The sequence below is a fragment of the Sciurus carolinensis genome, chromosome 16 (genome assembly GCF_902686445.1).
Source record: "Sciurus carolinensis chromosome 16, mSciCar1.2, whole genome shotgun sequence".
Classification (NCBI taxonomy): domain Eukaryota; kingdom Metazoa; phylum Chordata; class Mammalia; order Rodentia; family Sciuridae; genus Sciurus; species Sciurus carolinensis.
In genome coordinates, this window is record NC_062228.1 from 33,731,388 (window position 1) to 33,749,363 (window position 17,976).

The window sequence follows — 17,976 nt, forward strand, 5'->3', positions numbered from 1 at the left end:
TAATTGTGCTGGTTGGGCCTTTCAGTCACAGCAACAACAACAACAACAAAAACTGACTGAAATAGTGATTCTCAGAAAATACTTTTCCTTTTCTGCTTTTGAGCTGCTGCTTCTCCCAAAGGCACAGGAGTTTGCTGGAGAGGAGAGTCAGCTAATCACATGCACCTGGTTTCTTGAGAGTCTGGTGAGTTTGGCTGGGGTTTTATCCCAACATGGCAGGGCTCACTGTGCTCTTGCTCAGTTACCGTGGCCTCCCGACTCCTCCCACCTCTCAGTTGTGACTGTACCTCTGGTGCGGGCTGGGGTAGCATGGGGTCTGGTGGTTTCCAGGGCCTCTCTGTGACCCCAGGGCCATGACTCTCACAGGAAGGCCACTCACCTCTGAGGGATCACTTTAGATCCTCAGTGTGGGGCATGGAAGTTTAAAAGGCACAGAATCCCCGGAGAATCCACGCCATTTCACTGTGTGGAGTCCAACAGCCTAAGCAGCTCGCTGGGCCTGGCTGGAGCGTGGGTGTGCACTGGTGTTTTGAGAGTCTTGCTCCTCCAGGGCTGTGTACTAGCTCTCAGTGACCTAGGGGCCATTACATTTTGAGGTTTACCTGGGAGGACATAGATTTGGCACCAGTAGCTTTTTAACAGGGCTTGATTCGAACATGCACGTGCCTGATTTTGAGGATCATTTCTCAGAATGAAGCCGCTGGGAAGTCCATTCCTTACCCAGCCCAGGGGACCATGGGAACAGTTCCTGGGTGTCAATAACTGTGCTTCCTACTTCACCTGCACGCTCTCCTTTGCCTTCACGGTGTCCCTGCTCAGTAGCTGCCATCATTAGGACCATTTTGTAGATGCTAAGCAAAGGCAGAGAGTGACTGGCTTAACATCACACAGCTCGTAAGTGAGGCAGTTGGGCTTCAGACTTACTTAAAATGCTTATGGGGACCAGAAGGGCTTAGGCCTGTCGCTTTGACTGGCAGAGGTGCCGGGCTGGGAAGACGAGGTCTCAGAACAGTCCTGCGGGATCTGCCAGTGACCTCTGCCATGCAAGAGGGTGGAGCAGGAGGCTGAGGTGAGGACACTGGATCCCAGTCCTGACACTTCTCATCTCTGTGTGACTCTGGCCAAGTTCCTTATCCTCTCTGGCCTTTTACTTTGAGGGAATAATGAGGTCCTAGACTTATGGACACCAAGGTCCCTACCAGCTCTGAAAGCTCCCATCTCCCTGGTGGACAGCCCGTGGGTGTGAGTACCCAAGAGCCCCTTGTTGACTGAGGCTTGTTTATCCCAGGTCAGTCCTCTGTCCTTCGCACAAGAGGACCAGCACCCCAGAGAGCCAAGTCCTGCACAGGGGTCCCCAACCAGCCCTATGACCTTTGGCAGAGGTTCCTGCCCTATGACCTTCCTGAGGTTGCTCTGGGGACTCTGGGCTTCCCCTTGTCATAAGCCTTCCTTCTTAAGAAGCCCTTTCCAAGGACTCTTCCTTGAGCGGGAGAAGAAACATGGTTTCTTTTAGGTTGGTTTGGACTTGAATGTCGAGGACAAAGCCCACACCGGCATGAGGATGCAAGCAGTCTGATTGTCACTGTCTAAAAGAGACACACTACGTCTGAAGGGTTAGTCGTCATGTGCCAGAGGATGGCCAGCATCTGGTGGCCAAGGGCCTGATGGCAGAAGGACCCCCAGGCAGCAATGGCGCGGAGCCACTTAGGGAGTTGCGTTGGAGCCTCGGGTGAAAACTTTCTTAGAATCTATCTCTGCTTCAACCATGTGGGGATGGATGTCCATGTTCAGCCCTGCATCCTTGCACAGCTTGAGCAGGGTCCGGATGTTGTTCTTGGACAGTCGCAGGTATCTGTGCAAGAGGAGGGTGTCAGTGGCAAGTGGCATCACGGGAGCGTCCATCGTTATTGATAAGGGCTTAACTTTAAGCAGCATGAAGTGTGAGACCTCTCCAGGGGACTGGCTCTCTAGACACTTGTGGAACTGACAGACACACTGTGAGACACAGGAACACCCTGCAGAGGTGGCCAGCTGGCCTCGGTGGGACTCTCTAAATCAATTTGCCAAGCACCACTCCTACCTTGCCCCAGGACAAAAGGCTCATTGTCTCTGACTGAGCGACTCCACTTAGGTTCTCCACGGTTGTGGTTTGGATGTGAGGTGTCCCCCAAAAGTTCAAGTGTGAGACAATGCAAGGTTTAGAGGAGAAATGATTGCGTTATGAGCCTGAACCCAATCAGTGAATCAATCCCCCCCTAAAGGGATTAACTGAGTGGTCACTGAAGGTGGGTAGGGTGTGGCTGGAGGAGGTGGGTCATTGGGGGCGTGGCCTTGGGGTACATATCTGGTGAGTCTCTCTGCTCTCTGAGCATGATGTGAGCGGCTCTCCTCCCTTACACTCTTCCTCCATGATGTTCAGCCTCACCTCCAGCCTGGAGGAATGAAGTCACCTGTCTATGGACTGATACCCCTGAAACCGTGAGCCCTCACATAAACATTTCCTCCTCTACAATTGTTTTGGTTAAGACTTTTAGTCACAGCAGTGAAAAAGCTAACTAAAGCATCCACTTATCTCAAGTAAAGAAGTCAGTGGAAGGAAAAGTTACATAATAGAAAGTGTTCATGTGGGGTTTATCAACAACAGGGATATGAGAAATTCCATCAACAGAGGAATTCTTAAGCCAAGAATCAACTATCCCATTCTGAGGGTTCTTAATTAAAATGCCATAATTAAAATGGCATTAGGAGGAACAAAGTGTAATGTGGCTGTCACCTGAAGCCAAGTGGGGAGAAAAACTAGTGTAAATTATTGTGTGCTTCGTCACCCTCATAGGCACGTACTCTGAGAGATGCCAAGGGCTGAAAGACAGAATGGTGGAAATAATGGCTGAACAGCCGTAGGGACGAAGTGCATATTTTATTCTAATAATATTCAGCAAATTAAAAAATAATTTAGGATGTTGATTTACATTATTTTCTAAAGCCCCACAATCTGACGTATATTGAAGGATGGAATAGATTCCATTTTTATGGTATGTTCTAGAAAGTATCTCTACTGTTTGAGCCAGAGAACTTACTGCACCGTCAAGCCTGGCCTTCCTCCCAGCTTTAGCATGAGGCGAGGAAGCCCCCTACTCAGACCTCCTGCTGGTTGGGTACTTTGCTATAGACATGGAGGTGGAGCTCCTTCAAGAGCTCCCCAGAGCTCACCTGTTCTCGTGGCCAGTTCCACTGCTCACCTATCCCCACGCTGGACAACCCTTTCCTTGATGACTCCAGCCACTGCCCACCTCCTCCTCCTTGACCAGTCCAGCCTCTGAGGTCTCACACACTGGTGCATGTGGGCGCCCATTAAGATCCCATTCTGAACTATTTCATCCTTTTCTTGCATCTTTTTCTAATGGCTTCATACATGCCATCTTTTCAAATATTCTTCCTCCCTCCTTGGAGGGCCAGAGTCCTAGCCAAATCTCTTTTCTTCCCACCATGGACCCCACGGAGCCAGAGTCAATTAGAAACACGTGATCAATCTAAAAGGCACAGCCAAAGTTGTCCAGTCATTGATTACCCACAAGGCAGTCAACTGGGGACTCTACCTGTTCATCATTCAGCCAATCAACCATCCCACTCAACTGCCTCTTAGCCTGGCAGTAGGTGGAGCTGGCCTTGTGGACTTCCCACCATTGTGGCCATCTTACACCTATGGATGAGTTTATTGCTATCAATTTCACAAGGATGTCTACATTACTCTATTGTCTCCTTTGCTCTCAGCTAAGGTTTTTGGGCTTTGTCTTTTATGTCTTTTTAGTGAGGATAACACTGGGCTATGGAGAGGGATCCCTGGTTTTTTTTTTTGGCGGGGGGAGTGGGTGGGTTGGGGTGGAGTCCAAGCTGCTTGGTGTTGCTGAAAAGCAGAAAGCCCTGATAAATAAGAGCAAGCAGAAGGGAGCCCTTTGGTAAGAGCAGTACCTATTAAACGGCCTAACTTGATTCATGGTCCCCTTGGGAGTCTAAAAGTCCAAAAGCATAGCAGAGCGCCACTGGGGACTATGGCTACTATTCCACCCCATAGTGTAAGGATCTTAGCAGAATTTCCTGTTAAAACAAGACCACAGGCAACTCATTCTTTTTTTTTTCTTTTGCACTTGGGATTGAACCCAGAGGCAATTTACTACGGAGCTAATCTCCAGTTCTTTTTATTTTATTTTTTAAAAATTTTGAGACAGAGTCTTGCTAAGTTGCTGAGGCTGGCCAGAACTTGTGACCCGACTTCCTCAGCCTCCAGCCCCCCAGGGATTACAGGGGTGGGCCACTTTTCCTTCTTCCCTTTTTGAATACTGTTCATGGCTTCTGTTGTGCAACCAATGGAAATATTGGAAGGGTTGCCTAAGTGTCCAAATGTGTAGCACCCAAACTAGCACACCTAAATGGCTGCTACCCCTGCAACCCACTGGCTCCGGCTGGAACGGTTCTTTGGGACTCAGGGACGGAGCTGACTCCTGCGAGTCCACCTGCCTAGGTTTCCAGGTGTCCAAACCGGAGACAGCAGTGACCACGGCCTCCCTCCCCCAGGACACCCTCGGCCCATGCCCTGGCCCCGGGGCTGCTCACCGGCAGTTGAGCACCTCCTCCGGCTTGAGCATTTTCATGGTTTCAATCTTGGGCTCGGTGCTCTTGTCCATGAGGGTCTTCAGCTTGCGCTCGTAAGCGATGTCTTGGGTCTTGCCTGCCCAGTCTCTCAACGTGAGGGTGGCCCTGCGGCCGCTGAAGATGGCCTCCTGCAGCGTGGGATCTATGATGCTGCTCTGTCGGCGGTACGTGCTTGCCCGCTGAGTGGACTCTAGGGCGATGGCATCCTTGATGTCTAATTCTGAAAGAGGACAGGTGCCCCCTTGAGTTAGCGCCCGGGAGAGGAGGGAGGCGGGGTTGGCAGGAGGGAGCGCAGGGGCTTCGGGGACCACCTGGTCCAGGTGGCGGCTTTGCACCATCCAATCCTTCCTCTCCTCCCGCGGGCTCCCTGCCTTTCTCACTTCCTTCCCTTTCTCCTTCCCATTACCGCTTCCCTCCATCTTTCCTCTCCTCTCTCCCCAGAGGGAGTTTACCTATAGGAAATTCGCCTAGAGGAGGTCGAGGAAGAAATCAGAGGGGATGAGCTTTGGGGGTGGGGGTGGCGTTAAAGGACAAACCGTTTATTAGACAGAAAAGGGGAGAAAACGATGGCTTGCACGGAGCCACAAATGCATGAAACTCTGAACGTCTGATGTGACCCAAATATGGCATTCGTACTGAAGAAAATCCTACTGGGGTTAGAGCTTGGAGATCTTAATTTTTTCTTCTTGTTAAATTCCTCTAATTATTTTATAAACTTTTACTTATGAGGATGGAATATTTTCTACCCATTCCATTTTTAATGGGCATGACGTGTATAGAGAAAATCTGTTGTTTCTTAAAATGTGTTTGTCTAGTACACAACCAATGGTGCGTTTTATCAATTAGCAAATATTATTGATTTACAAGACTTTCTTGACTTTGGCAGGAATGCAATATTTGAGTAAAATGAAAAAAATCCTCTATTTATAAAAATTTTATTTTCTTCTTGACATATTTAATTTGACAGACCCTGTAAAAACAATGACAAGAACGATATGCACCATTTTATCCCTGATTACTCTTAAAATGACTTTAGCATTTCATCATTTTGCAATGATATTTGCTACTCTTTGGAGTATATGTCTTATCATGTTTTAGCAGCTTAATTTTAACTTTGGAGTTTTTATTAGTAAAAATAGCTTAATGCAATGTTTTGTTTTGTATCATCTTTTGATATGATTATATAGCTTTTCTTTTATTTGTTGATGTAATAAAATATGTTGCTAGATATCCTTGTAGTAAATCATTTCTTACTTATCGTTATAAATCCAGTTGAGTCTTGAGGAATCATTATTTTAGACATTGGCGTATTTGATGTATTTTACAATATTTTCAGATTTTTTTGCATCTACATTATCGTGAAATTGGTCTGTGGTTTTTGGTTAAAATGTTAATATTAAGTTATGATGTCTGCTTAAATTAATGCAGAAATGTCTATATTCTATTTGTCTGTAATAGTTGAAGTGACATTGAAATTATTTGCTCTTTAAAGATTAGATAGGATATGTATTATATAGGTTCTGTATAATATGAATTACATACTTCTATACAATAATAAAGATACCAAAAAATATAAAAAATATATTCCAGCAAATACACCGAATAGAGCTTGGCATATGGTTCACTCCTGTAATCCCAGAAACTCTGGAGGCTGAGGCAGGAGGATCTCAAGTTCAAAGTCAGTCTCAGCATTTTAGAGAGGTCCTAAGCAACTCAGTAAGATCCTGTCTCTAAATAAAATATAAAGATGTGGCTCAGTAGTTAAGCACTCCTGGGTTCAATTCCCAGTAGTTAAAAAAAATACACTATACACTTAATATATGAATATAGGAACTTATTGTTTTGCTCTGTATCCTTTCTCAGACTTTTTTTTAAATTTTTTTTTTTTTTTTGTACTGGGGATTGGACCCAGAAGTGCTTAACCACTGAGTCACATTCCAAGTCCTTTTTTATATTTTATTTAGAGACAGTGTCTAAGTTGCTCAGGGGCTCGCTAAGTTCCTGAGGCTGGCTTAGAACTTGTGAACTCCCTGCCTTAGCCCCTAAAATGTGGGGATGACAGCCAGGCGTCTCTGTGCCCAGCTCTTATACCAAATCTTGAGATTTTTTTACTCTTCTTTTTAATAAGGCTTGTGTTATATTCATTTATTTGTCCCTTGATTTTTCAAAGTGTTGCCATTGGATTTTGCTTTTAATTACTTTTATCTTGATTTTCATTAATCTCTGCCAGTATTTAACATTTAATATTAATTCTTGTTTTCATAGTAATTCTGTCTTCTATTTATAAACTAGTAAAAACGTTAGTTATTTCTTTTTTCTTTTATAAAGACAAGAACCACTACTTTTACTTTAGTTTTTGTTGTACATTTTTCTCTGAGCATACCTTCTGCCTCTACCCCACAGGTTTTGGTATAAAACAGCCTTATTTTCACTGATACATAGATAATTTGGGTGTGTGTTTTGTAATTCCAATTTTTTAAGTTGAAGAGCAGTTTAAAATTTTATTTCCAATAGGTTTAGGATACAATAGGTGGCCCTTAAATCTTTCCTTTTTTGAACGTTAATATTCTCTTTGTGGTGAATTATACAGGTGATTTTTGTAAATATTCTTCAACCATTAAAAAGTTTATGTTCTTTATTTTTTTTCATTCTTTTAAAAATTCTTTTTTTTAATCTTATTTTTACAGACTGCATTTTGACTCATTGTCCACAGATGGTGTACATCTTTTCGTTTCTATGGTTGTGTACCATGTAGATTCACACCTTTCATGTAATCATACATGTACATAAGGCAATGATGTCGGTCTCATTCCACATACTTAGATATAAAGTTATGGCTTGTTAATTCTGTTATCACCTTCTAGTGTGTACTTCCTATTATTTTCTATTTAATTAATATGTTTCTGAAGGAGGTATATTAAAATTTCCCCAAATAACTATGTTTAAAAGCTTCCCCTTGGATTTCTACATATCTTTATCTGTTTAGTTACCACGTTTTTGGTGCATGTAGGTTTATGGTTATTACTTATACTTTTTAACATTTAAGTAGATCCCTCCTTCATTCTGTGTGTTTCTTTCAGCCACAATTCCATCTTATCTGTTTGCATTTTTGTGTTATCCTTTTGTTTTCTTTCTTCTTTGTGTTTGAGGGAATGGGTACCGGGGATTGAACCCAGTGGCTCTCAACCACTGAGCCACATCCCCAGCCCTTCTTGATTTTTTATTTAGAGAAAGGGTCTCACTAAGTTGCTTAGGACCTCACTAAATTGCTGAGGCTGGCTTTGAACTTGTGATCCTCCTGCCTCAGCCTCCCAAGCGGCTGTGCAACCATGCACAGGATGTTTTCAGACTTTCTATATCATCTACTTGAAGGGCATATATCTAGATTTTGCTTCTAAATCCATTATTTCCTAATTTGGTGTGTCTGCCTTCTTTTAGAAGATACATGGCTAAGGCCCTAAATATTTCTATATCTTCACCTTCATGTGGGCAATACCAGTCTGCTTCCATTTTAAGTCAATTGTTCTTTCTCTCTGTGGGTTGCAAGGTTTCATCAACAAAGTTCAAGACTTTTACCAGGAGATGCTGAGCAGAAGGAGTCGAGACCTACAATTATACATGTGGAGGAACAGTGTCCTGGAGAGAGTGTGACTTGCCCAGGTCCCATGTTGAGTCAGTGGTTGAATTAGGACTCTTTATATCCAGTATGGTGCTCTGGTCTGGCAGCCCCTGACCAGGTGAGAAGGTCAGGGGGGCTTTGCAATCTGTTTTTTTTTTTCAGAATAGAAATTAGTGTTGTGTTCCAGGAGGATCATGATTTGAATATCCTTTTTGATGCGAATGGGAAATCCCTTGGGGAAAGAACCATAGACCTTTCTGAGACATCTGATCCTCTTCTGGGTCAAAGGGGGCCTATATTGGAAGAAATAGTAGGAATAGGAAAGGTAATAGCAACCAGAGTCTTTTTAGGGCAGTAGGGGCACTAGAGTCTCATTCCTGAGTCCTATCCATTTAACAAATTAGAATTTGAAGATCAGAAAGCTTAGGCACTGGACCCAAGATGCTGTATCTGCTTAGTGATGAACTTATGAGTGAACCCAGGTTGACAGCCCCTTTCCTGGGAGCCTGTAGTCACACCGTTAGTGTAATCATACATGTACATAGGGTAATGATGTTTGTCTCATTCTATTATCTTTCCTTCCCCTGCCCCCTCCTCACCCCTCATTTCCCTCTACACAATCCATCCTTCCGCCATTCTTCCCTTAGCTCCTCCCCCTTCGCCCATTATGTATCATCATCCACTTATCAGAGAAATCATTTGGCCTTTAGTTTTTTGAGATTGGCTTATCTCACTTAGCATGATATTCTCCAACTTCATCCATTTGCCTGAAAATGTCATAATTTTATTCTTCTTTATGGTTGAATAATATTCCATTGTGTGTATATACCACAGTTTCTTTATCCATTCATCTATTGAAGGGCATCTAGGTTGGTTCCACAATCTGGCTATTATGAATTGAGCTGCTATAAACATTGATGTGGCTGCATCACTGTAGTATTCTGATTTTAAGTCCTTTGAGTATAGGCCAAGGAGTGGGATAGCTGGGTCAAATGGTGGTTCCATTCCAAGCTTTCTGAGGAATCTCCATACTGCTTTCCAGAGTGGCTGCACTAATTTGCAACTCCACCAGCAATGTATGAGTGTACCTTTTCCCCCACATCCTTGCCAACACCTATTGTTGCCTGTATTCTTGATAATCACCATTCTAATTGGGGTGAGATGGAATCTTAGGGTAGTTTTGCATTTCTCTTATTACTAGAGATGTTGAACATTTTTTTCATTTATCTGTTGATTGGTTGTAGATCTTCTTCTGTGAGGTGTCTGCTCATTTCCTTAGCCCATTTATTGATTGGGTTATTTGTATTCTTGATGTAGTTTTTGGAGTTCTTTATAGATTCTGGAGATTAGTGCTCTATCTGAAGTGTGTGTGGCAAAGATTTTCTCCCACTCTGTTACCTTTGCTGAGAAAAAGCTTTTTAGTTTGAATCTACCCCAATTATTGATTCCTGCTTTTATTTCTTGTGCCTCAGGAGTCATGTTAAGGAAGACTGGTCCTAAGCTGACATGATGAAGATTTGGACCTATTTTTTCTTCTATAAGGTGCAGGATCTCTGGTGTAATTCCGAGGTCTCTGATCCATTTTGAGTTGAGTTTTGTGCAGGGTGAGAGATAGGGGTTTAGTTTCATTTTGCTGCATGTGGATTTCCAGTTTTCCCAGCACCATTTGTTGAATAGGCTACCTTTTCTCCATTGTATGTTTTTGTCACCTTTGTGTAGTATGAGATAACTGTGTTTATGGTGTTTGTCTCTGCATCCTCTGTTCTGTACCATTGATCTACCTGTCTATTTTGGTGTCAATACCATGCTGTTTTTGTTACTGTTGCTCTGTAGTACAGTTGAAGGTCTGGTATTGTGATATCACCTGCTTGGCTCTTCTTGCTAAGGATGGCTTTGGCTATTCTGGTTCTCTTAGTCTTCCAAATGAATTTCATGATTGCTTTCTCTATTACTATGAGGAATGTCATTGGGATTTTAATTGGAATTGCACTGAATTTGTATAGTGCTTTGGTAGTATGGCCATTCTGACAAAAAACTGGAACACAACAGGGATGCCCTCTTTCGCCACTTCTATTCAACATCATCCTTGAAGCTCTAGCCAGAGCAATTAGACAGACCAAAGAAATTAAAGGGATATGAATAGGAAAAGAAGAACTCAAACTATCCCTGTTTGCCAATGACATGATTCTATATTTAGATGAGCTTAAAAAATTCCACCAGAAAACTTCTAGAATTCATAAATGAATTCAGTAAAGTAGCAGGATATCAAATCAAAGCTCATAAATCTAATGCATTTTTATTCATAAGTGATGAATCCTCTGAAAGAGAAATTAGGAAAACTACCCCATTCACAATAGCCTCAAAAAAAAAAAAAAAACCAACAACTTGGGAAATAATCTAACAAAAGAGGTGAAAGACCTTTACAATGAGAACCACAGAACACTAAAGAAAACCTTAGAAGATGGAAAGATCTCCCACGTTCTTGGATAAAATGTAGTTTTTAAAAGAAAATATAATATTGCTGTATTGTGTAGTTTATAACATATGGAGAAACATAATTTTGATGGCCACAGCATGAAGTCTGGGAGAGGAGAAACCACCAGTAATTTTTCGTACATTTCCTATGCTTTATATGGAGTGAAAGTTGATGGTTGGAAGTGAAAGATGTACACTGTAAATTCCGTGGTATAGCCTGTGTTCTTTGTTTTTTTTTTTTTTTTTTTTTTTAGCCTGTATTCTTGATGACTGCCATTCTAAACCATTCTGAGATGAAATCTCAGTGTAGTTTTGATTTGTATTTTCATAATTGCTAACAGTGTTAAACATTTTTTCATATATTGGCTGGCCATTTGTATCTCTTATTTTTAGAAATGTCTGTTTAGTTCATTTACCCATTTAGTAATTCAGTTATTGATTTTTCTGGTGTTAAGTGTTTTGAGTTCTTTATATATTCTGGATATTAATCCTCTATCAGAAGAGTAACTAGCAGAGATTTTCTCCCATTCCAAAGGTTCTCTCTTCAAATTCTTAATTGTTTCCTTTACTGTGCAGAAACCTTTTAATTTGATGCCATCCCATTTATTAGTTCTTGATATTATTTCCTGAACTTTAGGAGTCCTCTTGAGAAAGTAGTTGCCTGCACCTGTATGTTGGAATGTTGAACCTATGTTTTTGCCTAGGGGTTGCAAAGTTTCTTGTCTAATTTCTTGGTCTTTGGTTCATTTTGAGTTGACTTTTGTGTAGGGTGAGAGATAAGGATCTAGTTTCATTCTTGTACATATGAATAACAAGTTTTCCCGCATTATTTGTTAAAAGACTTTTCTCCAATGTACGTTTTGGTCAAGGGTCAGATAACTGTATCTGTGTGGGTTTGTTTCTGTGTCTTCTATTCTTTTCCATTGGTCTGTGTGTCTGTTTTTATCTCAGTGCCATGCAGTTTTTGTTACTGAAACTCTGTAGTATAATTTAGAGTCAGCTCTTGTGATACCTCCAGTGTTGCTTTTTTTTGGCTTAGCATTGTTTGGCTATTCTGGGACTCTTATCTTCCAAATGAATTTTAGGATTCACGTGTTTAGTTTTGCATCTATTACTTGTGCTTTTTGTGAGATATCAAAAAAATCCTTACCAAGACCAACGTCAAGGAGTTTTATTCCTATGCTTTTTAAGAGAAGCTTTATAGTGTAAGATCTTATAGTTAAGTCTTTAATTCATTTGGAGTTAATTTTTGTAAGTGGTGTAGAGACCCAATTTCATTCTTTTGCATATGGATATCCAGTTTTTCCAGCATCATTTATTGGATGGACTGTCCTTCCCCTGTTGTATACTGTTGGTGCCATTGTTCAATGATAGTTGACTGTATTTGTGTGGGTTTATTTCTGGGCTCTCTATTCTGTTCCATTAGTTTATCTTCTGTTTCTAGTACCATATTGTTTTTGATTACCATAGCTTTGTAGTACAGTTTGAAATCAGGAAATCCAACTTACTCTTCTCTCTCAAGATAATTTTGGCTAGTTGGGGTCTTTTGAGGGTCCATATGAATTTTAGGATTGTTTATTGCTATTTTTGTGGAAAATAACATTGGATTTCATGGACATCATGTTGGATCTATAGACTACTTTGGTAATATGGAAATTTTGAATATATTAATTTTTCCAATCCCCAAACACTGGATATCTTTCCATTTATTTGTTTTCTTTAACTTCTTTTGTCAAAGTTTTACAGCTTATTCAGTATACAGATCTTTTACCTCCTTGGTTACATTTATTCCTGAGTATTTTATTGTTTTTTATGCTATTGTAAGTAGGATTTTTAAAAATTTACTTTTTTAAAGACAGTTTGTTGTTAGTGTAACAAAACAAATTGATTTTTACTTGCTGATTTGGTATCCTGCAACTTTACTGAATTTACTAATTTTAACATTTTTTTGTTAGCATCTTTATGGTTTTGTATGAATCAGATCATGACATCTGAATACAGACAATTTTACTTCTTTCCTCTGATTTGGATCCTCTTTGTTTCTTTTTCTTGCCTAATTGCTCTGGCTAGGACAGAATTATGTTCACTAATAGTGCTAAGAGTAGGCATCCTTGTCTTGTTCCTGATCTTAGAAAAAAAGCTTTTGGCTTTTCACCACTGAGTCTGATGTCAGTGGTGGGCTGGTGGTGTGTGACCTTTATGATGTTGAGGTATACTCCTTCTATACCCAATTTGTTGAAAGCGTTTATTGTAAAAGGATGTCGAATTCTGTTGAATGATTTCGTGAATCTATTGAGATGACAATCTGATTTTATCCTGTGTTTTGTTAACGTGGTATATTGTCTTTATTTAATTTTCATATGTCGAACCAACCTTGTATATAAATCTACTCAGTCATTGGGCACAGTTCTTTTAATGCAGTGTTGAATTTGGTTTGCTGGCATTGTGTTGAGAATTTTTGCATCTAATCTTATCAGGGATACTGGCCTATAATTATTTTCTTGTAATACCCTTATCTGGCTTTGGTATCAGGATAATGATGACTTGGAGTTTGGAAATGTTCTTCAACTTTTTGAAAGAGTTTGAGAAGGAGACTGATATTTATTCTTATTTAAACATTTGATAGACTTCACCAGTGCTGCTATTGGGTCCGGGGCTTTTCTTTGTTAAGATGTTTATATCTGCTAATTCAATCTTCTTACTTGCTATTGGTCTGTATTCAGATTTTCTATTTCTTCATAATTCAGTGTTGGCAGAGTTTATGTTTGTAGGAATTTATCTGCTTCTTTTAGAGTATACAGTTCATTGGTATATACTTATTTATAACAGTCTCTTAGGATCCTTTGCACATTTGTGACATCAGTTGCAAGTCTACTCTCATTTCTAAATCATCTTTTCTTCTTGGTTAGCTAAAGGTTTGTCAATCTCTTCTCAAAACCAACTCTTCATTGATCTTTTAAATTGTTTTAGTAGTCTTTATTTCTTCTCTAGTTTTTATTATTTTCTTATTTCTGTTAACTGTGTGCTTCCTCTGTTCTTTTTTCAGTTCCTTGAGGTACAAAGTTAGGTTATTTACTTGGGATCCTTTCTTTCTTTCTTCGTTTTTGTCAATGTAGACATTTTACAGGTATAAATTTTCCTCTTGAATTGCTTTTACTGCCCCCCTGTATTTTGATATGTGATGTTTCTGATTCCATTTGTCTCAGGATTCTTTTTAATTTCCCCTTTGATTTCTTCTTTGACCCATTAGTTATTCGAGGAGTGAGTTTAATTTCCATTTATTTAAAAAAATTCCAACTTTTCTCCTATTGTTGATTCTAGATACTTGACAAGATTTTGATCTTCTTGAATTGTGGTCTAACATATGATCTATCCTGAAGAATGTTTCAGGTGTGCTTGAGAAGGATGTGTACTGCGCTACTGTTGGGTGGGATGTTCTGTACATATCTATTAGATTCGTTGGTTTATGGTAATTTTCAAATCTGCTGTTTACTTATTGATTTTCTGTCTGGATGACCGATGTTGTGAGAGTAGGATATTAAAGTCCCTATTATTATATTATAAGTAATTTCTCCTTTCAATTCTGTTAATATTTGTTTATCTGATATTGGGCATATAAATATTTACAAAAGTGATGTGAATTTCCCCTTTCATTGTTATATAATGACCTTCTTTGCCTCATGTGACAATTTTTAACTTAAAGTCTCTTGGGTCTGATATAACTACCCCCTGCTTCTTTTGGAATCTATGCATGGAATATTTCTATCCATCCCTTCACTTTCAGCTTATATGTGTTCTTAAAATGAATCTCTTGTGAGCAGCAGATAGTTGGATTTTTAAAATTCACTCAGATACTCTATTTTAATTAGAGAATGTTATAGCTTGAATGTGTTCCCCAGAGTCATATGTTGGAAACTTGATCCCCACTGTGGTGGTCTTGGGAAGTGGGTCCTCTTGGGAGCTGTTTGGGTCATGGGTGCTTCCCAGTCTCATGAGTGATTATGGTCATTACCAAGAGCGTGTGGTTATGAAGAGAGTCTACCCCCCCGTTCCCCGTTGTCTCTTCTGCACACACTGGCTGTCACTTTCACCCTCACTACATTCTGACACAGCTCAAAAGCCTCCCCAGATGCTGTGGACATGCCCTTGGACTTCCCAGCCTCCAGAATTGTGAGCCAAGGAATCTTTTCCTTATAGATTCCTCAATCTATAATATTCTGTGATTGCAACAGAAAATTTAATCCCTTTATATTTAAAATCATTATTGATAGGTAAGGACTTAAGATTTTTTTTTTTTTTTGGCCCGTTTTGGAGTTCCTGTCTTCTTTTCTTCTTGTCTTCCTTTTTGAGTTAAGACCTCAGGCTTTTCCTCTGTGGTTATTATGAGGCTTACATGAAGCATCTTTTTAGAACAATTTTTTTAGTTGTAGATGGACACAATATCTTTATTGATTTATTTATTTTTATGTGTTGCTGAGGATCAAATCCAGTGCCTCCCATGTGCTAGGTAGACGCTGTACTACTGAGCTACAGCCCTAGCCCATGTGAAGCATCTTAACTGTTTAAACATTCTGTTTCAAGTTCAGAACAACTTAACTTTGATTGCATGCAAAACTATATTTTTACTTCTCCCCCATTTTGTGTTATTGAAGTAACAGTTTACATATTTTTGTTTTCTGTATCAACAAATGATTATTATGTTTTTCTATTTTTATTGAAATTTATTAACCTTATTTGAAAACAATATCAACTGTTACCCACAGTACAAGAACTTGATTCTGAATGCATTTCTGTTTTAAAATTTAAAGATAGACAATAGAATTTTGAAAAGAAATCAAAAGAAAGTCTCTGTGGGAAAGGGGAAGGGAGAAGAGATGGAGATCAATTGAATAGCAGATACCCAAATACATTTAGATAGGAGGAATTAGTTCTGGTCTTCTATAGCACAGTAGAGTAACTGGGGGCTACAACAATTTGATATATTTCAAAATAAGTAGAAGAGTCTGGAGATTTTCCAATAGGTAGAAATGATATTTGGGGAGATGGAAATGCCAATTACCCTGAGTTGACAATTATACATTCTATACATGTGTCAAATTATCCTAGTGTGCTCCATAAATACGTACTAACATTATATGTCAATTATAAAAAGATAAAAATATTAAAAAGTTTGACACTACTAGGCATAATTAGGTTTTTATAGTTATAATTTTAAAATGTATTTGTTTTTAACTTTCATTTCATTTCACCATTACAATAGTAAAAAAATTAAATTTGGCTATGTACCTTTGCCAGTGAGTTTTATGCATTCATATGTTTTTATGTTGTTATTAGTGTCCTTTTATTTTGGTGGAGGGACACCCTTTGGCATTTCTTGTAAAGCAGTGCTAGCAGTAATGAACTCTCTCAACTTCTGCTTATTTGGGAAGATCATTATCTCTCCATTTCTGTAAGACAGCTTCAGTGGGTATAGTATTCTTGGTTGGCAGGATTTTTTTTTTCCTTTCAATATTTTGAATACATTATCCCACTCTTTCCTGGCCTGCAAGGTTTCCACTGAGAAATCCATTGATAGTTTCATGAAGGTTACCCTGTATGTGACAAGTTTGCTTTTCTGTTATTTTCAAAATTTTCTCTTTGTCTTTGACTTTTGACAACTTAATTATAATGTGTAGATGTTTTTGTATTTAACCATTTGGAGAACTTTGGGCCTCATGAAACAGTATGTCCAAATTTGGGAGGTTTTCAGTCAATATTTCTTTAATCTTCTGGGTCTTTTCTTTCCATCCTCTTCTTGGTCACCCAAGAGGAATATATTGTTTTACTTGATGGTGTCTCATAAATCCTGTAAGTTTTCTTCATTTATGTTTTGGTTTTGATTCTTCTTACCATTTGGAATGATAAAGCTCCTGGGTTAATGCAATAATAGTCTGAGATGAAATGATTGGATTGTGAGAGTTATAACTTAATCAGTCCATCCGAGTTTGAATGGGTTGGGTAGTAACTGTAGGCAGGTGGTGTGTGACTAGAGGAATTAGGTTATTGGGTTCTTGCCCTGGAAGGGTTCACCTTTCCTGCAGCTCCTTGCTCTCTCTTTACTTACCAGCTGCCATGAGGTAAACAGCAATCCCCTACCACACCTTTCTACCATGATATTCTGCCTCACCTTGGGCCCCGAGCAATGGACTTGACCGATTCTGGACTAAACCTCTGGAACTGTGAGCCAAAATAAACTTTTCCTCATCTAAACAGTTCGTGTTGTATACTTTAGTCACAGTAACGAAAAGCTGACTAACATAGAAATTGGGACCTAGAAGTGGGGTTACTGCTGAGACTAACCTATGTGGTTCAGAAGCATTTGGGACTGATTTGCAGGAGGAACTTGGAAAAGTTTAGACATACAGGTTGGAGAAGGCTTAGCATGTTGTAAGCAGAGTTTAATGGGCAATACTGGTGGGAGTTTGGAAGACCAGAATGCTCATTGGAATGTAGACTGTGCTGGTGAAGTTTCAGAGGAGAATGAGCACTCTATTGGAAACTGAACATTCGTGTTATATTCTGGCAAAGAACTTGTCTACACTTTGATAATGTCCTAAGACTTTGTGTGGGCCTGAATTTAAAGATGGTGGACTAATCTGACAGAGGAAATTTCAAGGCTGCACAGGCATTCAGGCAGCGGCATGGATATCACTGGCAGCTTTTGGCCAAGTTTTTTTTTTTTTTTTTTTTTTTTTTTGGTGAGAATCAAGAGCATAAAAGAGAGGAGGAGGAGTTTAAAAGCTTACAGTTTGACCAGAAAAGTGCATGTAAAACTGGGGCCAAGAAAGTTATGCTTGTTGAAGAGATTATGGCCCCCAAAGAGATGCTAAGTACTTTGCATACAGACAATAGGAAAGATGCTTTCAGGGCACCTTGGGAATTTGCAAGTCTCAAGAACTAAAAGGAAAAATTCCTTGAGAAGAGATCATGGGGGTCACCCTGCTCACATAGGGGGGCCTAGGAGGTTGTTAACCATGTTCAGTCACCCAGTCATTCAGAGGCCACAGCAACCAAGATCCTAGGGCATCCAACATTTGTGTGAGCTGGCAGTAGACCTTGGCATCATCCACATGTTGCTGGTTCTGCTGGAATGCAGGATGCTGGAGTTAAGTGGTCATGGAGGCTTCCCCTGAGATTTCAAAGGAAGACCTGGGAGATCAGACAAAGTGTAGGAGGGTTGAAATCTCTGTGGG

The 17,976-nt window shown here is 40.0% G+C and overlaps 1 protein-coding gene across 1 annotated transcript in view; it reads right to left on the bottom strand.

Annotated features, from left to right (window-relative positions):
* Positions 1-1,704: 1,704 nt before the first annotated feature.
* Positions 1,705-17,976, bottom strand: part of C16H16orf78 (chromosome 16 C16orf78 homolog) — a 30,538-nt gene continuing 14,266 nt past the window's right edge. Inside the window, exons 4-5 of the mRNA XM_047527160.1 lie at positions 4,612-4,870; positions 1,705-1,852 (exon numbers count right to left, since the gene is read on the bottom strand). Of these exons, the coding sequence (XP_047383116.1) occupies positions 1,705-1,852; positions 4,612-4,870 (407 nt within the window). The remainder of the gene's footprint in view (positions 1,853-4,611; positions 4,871-17,976) is intronic.